This window comes from Ictalurus punctatus, chromosome 21 (genome assembly GCF_001660625.3).
Source record: "Ictalurus punctatus breed USDA103 chromosome 21, Coco_2.0, whole genome shotgun sequence".
Classification (NCBI taxonomy): Eukaryota; Metazoa; Chordata; class Actinopteri; order Siluriformes; family Ictaluridae; genus Ictalurus; species Ictalurus punctatus.
The window spans coordinates 10002240-10013445 of record NC_030436.2 but is presented as its reverse complement, the minus strand read 5'-3'; the positions used below and the strand labels follow the sequence as shown (position 1 = coordinate 10013445).

The 11206-nt window shown below is 38.4% G+C and overlaps 1 protein-coding gene across 2 annotated transcripts; it reads right to left on the bottom strand.

Annotated features, from left to right (window-relative positions):
• Window positions 1–40: 40 nt before the first annotated feature.
• Window positions 41–3085, bottom strand: si:ch211-222l21.1 (prothymosin alpha). 2 transcript variants are annotated; one of them, XM_017450545.3, is made up of 5 exons: window positions 2894–3085; window positions 1710–1811; window positions 1261–1315; window positions 1093–1184; window positions 41–982 (listed from the first exon to the last, which is right to left on the bottom strand). In XM_017450545.3, the coding sequence occupies exons 1-5, from the start codon at window positions 2942–2944 to the stop codon at window positions 905–907; spliced, it is 378 nt and encodes a 125-aa protein (XP_017306034.1). In that variant the 5' UTR covers window positions 2945–3085; the 3' UTR covers window positions 41–904. The 2 variants fall into 2 exon arrangements, with proteins under 2 accessions (XP_017306034.1, XP_017306035.1); XM_017450546.3 differs by lacking the exon at window positions 2894–3085 and adding an exon at window positions 1935–2177.
• Window positions 3086–11206: the final 8121 nt, after the last annotated feature.

The following is an 11206-nucleotide window of genomic DNA, read 5'->3' as shown; positions in this document are numbered from 1 at the left end:
CACAAAAGCATTCAGTCAGGTGAGAAACAGCAACACGACATCGGTTTTAAAAAGACGAGTGATTTTATTTATACGCCTGAACCAGAATATACAAAGCAGTGGTCAAAAGCAACCAAAACACAAAACACCAGTGCCGGCATGCTGACCGTTTCGCATCCTGCACTGCCCATACAAAAAGTTTTTAAAAAATAATAAAAACGCGAAAAAACAAACCCAAACTGTACATAAGGACGTGAAAAGGTACAAACCTTTTGGAATGCATATGAAACAAAAGACCAAAAACTTTAAGGTTTAAGAGGGGTTATTTAACATAAGCTAGCCAGGAAAGGACAAAGTTATCTTTTCTTCTCAACTCTCGCGGTAAGGAGATCCCATTCATACACGCCATCTGTTGTGTTAACAGATACGCCAAAGCAAGGGATTAACTACTAGCAGCAGAAAACAACTAGGATTAAAGTGTTAACTATTAGCCCCTGCTTAAAACTTTTTATCTTTGGTCTTAAGTGAATCTGAATTATATGATCACCCATATAAAACATCAGAACATGAAGGAAAAAAAGGGCACACTATATATGGCGATGTGTACATTTTTTACGGTTGCGCGTCTGCTGGTCAAAACAAAACCGCAGTAGAATGTGTGCTCACACATTTAACTTGTGCATAAAAAAATTCTCTTGGATTTTTATAACTGACCCCTAACACGGTCCTACACCGATAAATATCATCATACTAAAAAATTTTTTTAAAAAGGGAGGGGGAGGGAAAAAGTGTGTCAGGATATTACAGGCTTCAGTGTGAACGAATCTCTCATAAGGGCAGGGGCGAGAACAGAATGAAAATATACATAGAAGCACAAACTCTACCAGGTCAGATTGACCGAACAGAGAACTGCCGAGGAACGGCTCTAGGCCGTCACTTCAGCTTCGGCTTCCGTGGACTTGCCGTTCTCCTCCGTCTTCTGTTTCTTTGTTTCGACCGTCTCCTAAAGATTTACAAAGACAAAAGATTACCAACACTGGTCATGATGTTGCTGGGTGTGCGTGAGGTTTTTCTTTTCTTTCTATTGGGAAAATAGCTTTTTTTGAAACCCACCTCCTCCTCTGCAGGACGTTTCACTGCCTCCCCATCTGCCTCCTCTTCAGCAGCCTTCTCCTCTTCGCCCTCCTCACCCTCCCCCTCTGCAGCTGCTCCACAACACAATTTTCGCTGTAATTACCGAACAACAACGTACTACTGACTCATGAAGCGGTAATAACTTACGCTCTTCAGCTGCTTTGTCCTCCTTGTCGGTTACTTCATGAGACGCACCGTTAGTCTGTAAGGGGAGTTTGTTTGGGTCTTTTGTTATTGTCATTTGTGAACTTTTTATTATTATTTTTAAAATAATAAAACAGACATACAAGGGTTTTTTTTTGTGTGTGGATGCACCTCACTCTGAGTTACTATAAAGTATGAGTTACTGTGTTGTGGGAGGACTACTAATAACATTCCACAGACACAGAGACTTCATACCGCTCTGATAAACAGGCAAGCTGTGCTAATGCTAATACCGTCTCGGACTGTGCTACATCTGTGGAAGTTCACAACCCTAAACAAAGAGCACAACCTGCACAGCAGAAGGGCAGAGGGTGGGCCTCCTGTGAGTCACCATACGCCTGCACCATGAGCTGCAATCCAAGGCCTGCTGGGAAATCCCCCCCTTTACATACCTCTGTTCCATTAGCAGGTGCGTCTCCGTTGGCGTTCTCCTTCTTGTGCTCCTGTTCTTGCTTCTGCTCCTCCTCCACAACTTCTTTCTTCTCCTTCAGATCCTATGTACACATTAGAAGCAAGAGCATTTAGAAAAAAAAGTCACCTGAACAAAACATCAGTTACTAACCCTACGTTTACAGCACACAGAAACATTCGGGTTGGTTCCTTTACTTCATAGACACCTTTCCAGTTCTGCTTTCTGGCGTTAATTTTATCATGTTACTGAGTGGAAGTTTATTTTCTTCCGCCAACGTTGAGGAGCAGCGGCGTCATGACCGCAGAGCTAACAGTCACTAACGCAAGAAAAGAAGAAAAAAAAAGAAAAGAAAAAACGAGCCGAGCTAAACGCCAACGTAAAGAAAAAAACCCGCTCAGATATACTTTCATCTAACACATTTTACAGGTTATAGTCCATTTCCACCATCACGATTCTGTTCCGTTGAACAAAAAACCGTTTGGAATCGCCGTCAAACGTTTCAACCAATCAGATCAGAGCCAGATTCGGAACGCGACTCGCTCTCGCGCTTTTACCAGCGCGTGCCCGAATCACAGACAAAGGGCAGCGCGTGGCCATAAGGAACAATGCTCGGCGAGTGAGAAGCGCGCGCTCTGATCTACTACAATTTCCCGCCCATTTATTTAATGGCTCGTGAGGTCATTTCAAAATTAAAAATAATTTAAATCCGTTATGACAGCCGTTTTTGGTTTTTTTTACACACACCTCGAGATGAACTGACACTGGTGGCCATTTAAGGCTAAAACGAAATGTTCTTTCCAAAAACGAAATACGTTTCCCGTCGTTAATTCGCCAGTAAATAAAATAAAAGCAGTATGTGTCGGTTTTTCTAAAGGGCTTACATGTATCGAAACAAAGCTCAACGCGCTCCTTATCTAACAGTACCTAACGCTCCGCTGGTGGTTTTCTGCTGTACCCAGTGATGAAACGGGTTAACTAGCAACCTAGCTTATATATATCCACTGCACAACCGCCTCAAGACATAAAACCTACACTGTTAGGTTTTTGTTTTCATGAATTTCACACCAAATTGAATAAAATCATTTATATGTTTTACTTGACTGGAAAGTTGAGGTTTTGGACAATTTGCTTAACGTTCATTCCACCCCCTCCCTATTAACTTACCTTTGCGGTAATCTCTGTGGTGGTGGTGGTATCTACAGCAGTATCGGCCATTTTTACTGAAGAAAAATTAACTTAAAAAAAAGTAGTAATGGTGTAAAAAAAAAAAAAAAAGAAAAGAAAAATCCTCGTGTTACAGGACTGAGGTAGGACGCAGTGAAACGCGGGGAGGAAGAGTGAATCAAACCGCTTCAACCTGATAACTGAAAGGACAGAGCAAACCGCTGCGAAATCTGATTGGACGACAATGCTTTGCGAGTTTTCATTGGCCAAGAGAAAGAAGCGCAGCATTTCCTGCACTCTTAATGGACAATCGAGCGGCGCTCATTTTTTAAAGCCCGCCTCCAAGCTCCTCCTACTTAAAAAACCGGCTGTTGGTGAAATATTATTTGCTGGCTTTTACCCGGTCTTTTACAAAAATGGCCTCGCGCCAAATAGCGTCATACACAGAAAATAGCTCAAATAAAGTGAATATTAGTGTTTGATTGAACGCTTTTTATGATTTGTGTTCAAATCGTGTCGTTAATTGAGTGCGCAGTGTGGTACAGATCATACCTGATCAGTGTTGCCTTGCCAACTCTCTCTCTCTCTTTTTTTTGTAGGGGAAAGTAGATCATGCTGCTCAGAAAGTCGCTTGAAGTACACCAAGTGACGCCACAAGCGAATTCACATATTAAGTGAATCTTCATGATTGTTTGCATGTCAAAAAAAACTTGTTACATGAAGAAGCATGATTTTTGTGAAGACATAATAGAATAGAAGAATTTTGTGGAATGGAAAATAATAAGCAATGACGTTTCTAAAAAAGGAAGAAGGCGTGTTTTGTCGTATGTTTGGTCACAAACTAACTATCTACATGTGCACAAAATAATAATTCAAAATTCTTACCAAGAATGTGGATAAAAAGAAGCGAAGGTAGTGTCATGTAGTAGTCAGGAAACAGACTATGGAAATGGTTACTTTTTTGTTTTTAGTACTGCAAATAGTGCCAAGAAGAGAGTTTAAAATGAAGTATCAAGAAGTTCAATGCAAGAATCAGTGGTGATCAATGGGAATCACGTGGCTCACACAAGTGTAAATCAGTCAGGCTTTACACACTGGTGGTTAATCAAGTGAACCTAACCTGCTCTCTCAATTTGTATAGCCAGCACCTGTGATGTGAGCTGGAGAGCTTTATCAAATGCAGGATAGTAGGATAGTCGCTAACGTCTGCTCGAAAAGTCACTAGATTTGTCACTAGGCTCTTTTTTGCAATATAGGCACTAAAGGGGACTAAAACTAGCCTAAACGTAATTAGTGTCTAAAACTAGCCTAAACCTATTTAGTGTTTTCTAATCTCATCATGGCCATGCTGTGATCCTGTATGCCCATGCCGCTACGGTCCACACACACATGGCCCAAACAGCCACTGCGTCTTTGTTTACAGCCGCTATTTCATTAGCATGTTGTCTGTAAAGGCTATTGTGGCTCAGATTGAGATGGTCCATGTGGCTGTTTTGTTCTCAGTCAGGAGCAACACTTTGACATGCTATCTCCTCCCACACCCGCTCCTCCAAAAGGCCATACACATATCTCCTCCCTTTTCATATTATAACTCATTGTGAAATTGTGATTGTGATTATAACTCATTGTTTTGCTGTGATTGTGATTCTGCGTCTGTTAAAGGAGCATACCTGTTGCACTAGGAACGAAACTCCATTGTGCCTACTATCAACCTTCTTCCTGGTGTCATGTGGATATTTTAATTTATAAAAATAGGAATGGGTATTTCTTCATATACTGCGCACAGTGAGCATTTTGGCCTAAAAATATCACAGTATCACGGTATTAATGGTGAACCTTATTGTCAGATTATACACCGTAATCATACACTAACTGTGGAACCGTCACACAGACTACTGTGGGAGTAATCACCACCAATGCAGATTCATCAGATCCTGTAGCAAGAATGAATGAGTTCTCTCTCTCTCTCTCTCTCTCTCTCTCTCTCTCTCTCTCTCTCTGTCTTATTTTTTTTTTAAGAAGTCACAGATGGTATGTAGTCATGGTAATCATGGTAATATGCTCTTTGAGGGATCCAATTTGTTTGTATATTATTGATATCTAGACATGGACATCGAATGTGTTTGAATTAGATTTAAACTATAAAGGTTATGCAAAATATTTAAACAGCTCTATCGAAAAAATGTTTTGTTTTTTTTTTGCTATTATCTAGTAGAACCTCTCGACAGGTCCATACGTACATTCATGTGCTTTATGCCACAGCACCTTTGAAACCTTGATTGGTGAGAATTGATTCATTTTCTCTCAGCAGCAGCTCTGATGGTAGCGCAGCTAAAAAGCACAGGTTTATATTAATGCAATCATTCTAATACATTATAATTTTTTATAGTAACAGCTCATTCACGGGAACTTGAACTGAATGAATGGATTAAACATGTGCGTAATTGTTGATATGGTGAGGTTTTCTATAAGGAGACAATTATTTAATGTTGGAAGGAGTCTCCAGTGTCAGTGCTTTGTAACAGCCATTCAGGAGAGAGGAGTTTACGCTTTGTGATTTCTTGGTAACATAACAAGCTGTGTTTTTTTTCTTTTTCTTTTGTTAATTAAGAGACAGAAAAAAGAGAGGCTGATGCTGCAGCCTGGTTTATAGCTGCTAACTAACTTCTTTTGTGGCTGTTCCTCAGCATTAAATGTAACTTAACGGATAAAAATAAAAAGGGATTTCAGAACAAATAATCAGCTTTGATAATCAGCAGTAACACAGCTTTTTCACACCAGCCTGAAGTGTTTTGCTCCTTACATAATATTCAAAACTAATAAAATAAGCCAAGGGGTTAAATCTTGTTTGAAGTTTCTGTACAGTCTCTTGTGGTCTTGAAGACCTATATTTCATTGACATGGATGAGATGATGATAAAAATTGATTTGCCTTGAGCGCCACTGTTCAGCAGAACCAATGCTTGCAACTGGAACTGTTCAGAAATCATTTTTCCCACAATGTGAAGCTTTCAGAGGCTACAATCGCAGGTTTTCCAAAGAGAACGTTATAATTATGGCCAGACGGATGACGGCTGCAATTACGCACAGAGATGAAAGCACTAAAATGTGTTGTAATCCCAAACTTAAAACCACAGAGCTCCACACGTTGTGCTTTGGGTGCAGATCTTGGTGTGGAGATGACAGCTTTCGAGACTGTTGAAGGGGATTAATGAACATAATCACATAAAGCTTCTTGTTTGTCTTCAAACAAAGGAGTGGAACTCATGCCATGCTGTATATAGAGGCTCTTTTATTTAGGAAATGAAGTCCATGTGTAGACCCGGCACACCGAGACGGCTGTCTGCTGCACAGATCCAGACAAGCAACAGTAAGTTTTGGGAAGAAAAAAAAGCACCGCTCAGGTCCAAGCATTACGCATGTTATGCCACTGGAAAATGGGAGCAATGGGAGAAAAGAGGTTTTGTTAGGTCATTTCCTGTAGTGTATATTCCCTCTCCGTATACCCGCAGCCAGCCTACGAGCTCGATTAGTTTCCATGGATACTGGATCTCATCCAAAAATTGCCTGCTGCTCTTTGGTGCTTTTTTTTTTTTTTTTTTTTTTTTTTTTTATGAGGGAGGAGTTCAGTGTTTTTTGGGGTTTTTTTTTTTTTTTTTGAGGGAGGAGTTTAGTGTAACTAGTACTGTATAAACTGAGAGATTCAAGGGTTAGATTTGAGATTTTACTGTCATTCTCCTGGACAACAAAATAAAAATATGTAAGACATGCATATACTGTATGTAGGATTAACCCCTGGATGTTATAGATATCCTGCAGTAATAACTAAATTATAATTATAAACAATTACCAATATTCAATATTAAAATTAAAATACCTCAAATTTAAAACTTAATGTTACACATTAGTGCATATTTACATATTTATATTATTCCCTTCTTAGTCTAAAACTAATAAGGTGATCAAGATTTTACATGCTTTAACAGTTAATGCAGTATTGCATTTTCACCCAAATGGATCAAATGATTCAGGCTAGCTATGATGTGGTTAAATAATGCCTGCAAGCAAATCCATCCCCCCCTCTAGATTAGGTATAATTAAGGAGTCTGGGTCATAACCCTTTGTGCCTGCATACAACAAATAGAAATACAAGATGATGTGTATCTATCTGGCATTTGGATTCACTTGCAGAAAATGACTGATGTTTTTTAAAAAATATTTATGCCTGATTGCATTCCACTGAAAGTAATTATATGTGTGCTGACTTTTTTCAAACAGGTTGTTGTGTAGCTAAAGGAATGTAATTAGTGTTACACCTGAATTTGGAGACAAAAGGCTGAAACATGACACTTGCACATGGAGGGTGACAGGGGAAGGGCTGTTTCCAAAGTCAGAGGTCAAGATTTTGGAGGGAAAGGGATTACTATAATTGGAAAAACCAGAGGAGGTGGACAAGCTGTGCTCTTTTGTTCAGAACAGCAGTGGTTTACACATTAGGCATGGTTTTCTCATGGCCCACTAGGGAACCTGGTCAAAAATCAGTGCAACCAGTCCATGTCCTGAGGTGAGGGATATCCAGGTCACTTCGGATTTATTAGATATAATGTCATAACTGCAGTAACAGCTGATGTTAATTATGCTAATAATGCTACATAGTAAATTATGATTGGTCAGAAGATGTTGATAGCTGCAATAATGTAAGTGAGTAGCAGGGTTAGATGAGTGACGTGAAGTAAAATAGCATTTGTTACTAATTTGTATGTGCTCATTAAGATTTTTTTTAATGCATGGAAACAATGGTTAAATATGGTAAATACAAAAAAGTGATTCTGACATTTTGAGTTAGCTAGCAATGAAAGCTAGCTTTAGCTAGGAACAGCAGTGCTAGTTAGCCCTATCTACTCTATTCTGGTTTTTATTTCTTTTTAGAAGTTGCTTTTTAAAATTTTTTTTTTATTTTATTTTTTTTAATTAAAAATGATTCTAGGGACATATCAAAAGCTACAAAATGTAGTCCTATCTACACTATATTGGTTTAAAAAAAGTTCTAGTTCCGTATCAAAAGCTATTGTTGGCTAAAGGCTAAGTTAAGGGACAAACTTTTAAATAATGTTTAATGAATGTTACATTTCAATTAATTCAAGTTTAATGATTTTTCATAATAAAAAAAAATAGATCATTCAGTTTATTGTGCTTTTTATGGCGAAGAACATACTTTCCACAGAAAAGTCTCTACATACTGCCTGTATTGTATAAACTAACACAATTAAATTAAGTCAATTAAAAATTAACTCAATACGCTTAACTCCATAGGTTTTTAGCTGGATACATGAACGTGTTGAAAAAAATAACAACCTACGTGTAGCTTGTTGCAAGTCTGTAACAGTTCCTGCACTGGAAATTTGCATGAAAGGGTTTAAATTTGAGTACAACACTATAAAGCAGTTAGGATTACATATTAAGTGACTTGACCCTTCAAAATTGGAGCTCTGGAAAGATGCTATATAAATTAAACATATTATTATTAAAATAGAGTCAATTTTACATTTTAAGTAAATGTAAAGTTTTAGGAGAAAATGTGCTAATAGCTCAGCCTTCTCAGTCAGCTCTGCCTTTCTGGTGGAAATTTCCATAGATTGAGACATGAATGAGGTGGATCTTTTCAGTGGTGCCCTCCCCTTTACCTGAACTCACCACCCACACTTTTTCTTTTCTTCTTTTTTTATCAAAAGCATTACTGTCGGGCTAATCATCTAGCTTTCTGAACTGCACAGTCTTAACAGGTCTTTGCTTGCACTTGGCTTTCAGTTCCAACGGCACTGTTCAAACATGTACTGTAGCACCTCACTTTTTATAGTTTTACACCTAGTCTTCCACTCTTTCTCAGAAATCATTGCCTCCAGTGAAGTCCAGGCAGAAGTGGAGAGTCTGTGCCAGTTTGCCAGAACTTTGGTTTGTCTTCATGGTCTGCTTGCATGAGGGAATTGGGGTACAACTTGATAATCCAGACTCCAAATTAGCATTTTTTTTCTCTTCAGGTCCAGCTGACATTTTCTTTCTGGACTGCATCTTATCCATGTCGCTTAGACTTTCATTTAATTACATGTACCCTTTTTTTTGTTCCAAAACCAACAACCTTGTTCATGACTCGAGAAAGGTTGTATGTCCTGTAGAGACTGTAGAATCTGAATAGGTTTGTGCGCACGCTATGAGAAATCACCATGGATCTTGATGGAGGGATATTAAAGCATCGGCTGGAAGAAAGATAAACTGACCTGAAGTGTGTGTGCCAATAGGACTCCACCACGACCTCAGTTCTGTTGTAAAGATTCAACAAAGAGCCATCTGCCTAGCAAGACAAGGGACACACACACAGGGGACGTGGTAGGGGAACAAGAGGGTGGGGAGGGGACTTTCAGATGTCCCTGAAGAGCTTTCAGAGTGCATGATGAGGGGATTTTGTGTGTAAATGTGTTCATGTGTGTGTGGTTAAAGAGCAAACCAAATACAGGAAACAAAATGAAGACTTGTGCATGATTATGAAATCTTAAAAATATTTTATGTGTGTACTTGTTGGAGCCCATTAAATCTCAGAGGGATGGTTATAGCTGACCACAGGTAGAGTTTTACATACTGAATGCATGCATACTAGACTTTGGTCAACTTTTCTTGTGATTGCATTTTAAAGGATGTGTTTGAATGTGAACGTGTCTTCAAGGTCTCAACATGGATGCACATGCTACGAAAGTGGTAGACAGATATAGCTTCTTGACGCTAACGCAAATTAAACAATGGACTAATCAGTGTAAATATTAGTTTTTTGATTTGGATGTTACGAGCTTGGCTTCATACTAGCTTTGTTGGCAGATTAGCAAAGCATGCTAAAAGAGGCATCACTGATCTCCGCTGCTTCCTTCCAAGCTTTATTTTTCTTCCTAATGTACCTATACACATTTATTGAGAGGTCGTATATGACAGGAATAGATGAAACCATGGTTATACGTTTTCAATTTTGCACATCAAATAATAAGTGGGAACTAATGGTAGGAACTAAAGTTGTGAGTGGGGAACTGCTGAAAAGTTGAACTACACACATCATAAGATTGGTCCAAAAAATCATCCAAGACAATAGTTTGGATTTGCCACCTTACCTCATTATACCTAATTTGCATAAGATTGACAAAATATTGATTCAAATGTTGCTGAAATCTTGACTTCATGTTGTAGATGTACATTGGAAATGAAGGGTCTCTTTGTTGTTCTGTCACTTGCTAGTCTGAGTGTAGGGTAACAATTAACAATCAACATCCCTAAACACCTTCTGTACCTCAGTTTCTTAATCAAATCTTCAAATGGTTAGATGGTAAAAGATTTTCCCATTATTCTTACAAGAGTCTGAAAGTAGTATTTGCTTTAGTGTTGTGTAGTTTGCGAATGAGTCGACTCATATATCTAAAGAGCCATAATATATCCCTATAACACTGCTAAAATTCAGCAGTGTTCTGAATTCATGTGCCTTTAATTCTAATGCCTTTAATCACATACATCATCATTGCAACCGTGAATGAAGTACATCTATTGTGAACTGTATCAATACCTGAGTTGTTTGGAACAGAATAAACATTTAGAGCCAGTTCTGATGAGAAAGTTTCAAGTATAATGTTTTTTTTTAAAAATTTATTTATCCAAGGCTATAGAAAGATTTTATTGAACAATTTTATTAGTTTTGGCAAATTAGCAAATTAGCACTTTGGGTTTTTGAATTTTGGAAAATGTAATAAAATACAGCTATTCAACCAGGACTAAAGCAACAGGTGCTAACAAGTGAGTAAACTGAGATGAGTCGTTATCACACTAACAGTGTACAGTCCATGATTGCTTAGCAACAGCAGATTACAGCAGTTACTAACAGCAGTTACTACCATCTAGTGGTGAGAAACAACTGCTAGTTGCACATCATATTCTTAAAACTAAAATACAATTGTTTTAAGAGCACACTGGTTTACGATTTGCCTCACCGAGTGGTATTAGAAGCTGAATTAAAAGTGAACAGGACATGCAAAAACAACACCAACATCGAACAATGGATCATTCATGGACGGTGAAATCTATGAAAATGAATGTATAACTGATAAGATTAGATAAAACGCTTTGATCACCTGTCTTTAAAACATAGCTGAGTGGTCTGGCCCTAGAGCTCTCAAGTCTCTTACTCATTAAAACTGGGGATTGGAGGGAAAAGGCCCAGAGGGAAGATATCACAGAGCCGCATGGAGGAGAAATGAGGAATACTTGGCACTCGGCCAATCAAAAT

Bases quoted from the DNA above. Each gene is read 5' to 3' on its own strand.
- si:ch211-222l21.1 (XM_017450545.3), bottom strand. From the start codon at position 2,944: ATGGCCGATACTGCTGTAGATACCACCACCACCACAGAGATTACCGCA. The intron at 1,812-2,893 runs GTAAGTTAATAG...ATGTGTACATAG, and splicing joins CCACAGAGATTACCGCAAAG to GATCTGAAGGAGAAGAAAGA. The intron at 1,185-1,260 runs GTAAGTTATTAC...GTTGTGGAGCAG, and splicing joins GGACAAAGCAGCTGAAGAGC to CTGCAGAGGGGGAGGGTGAG.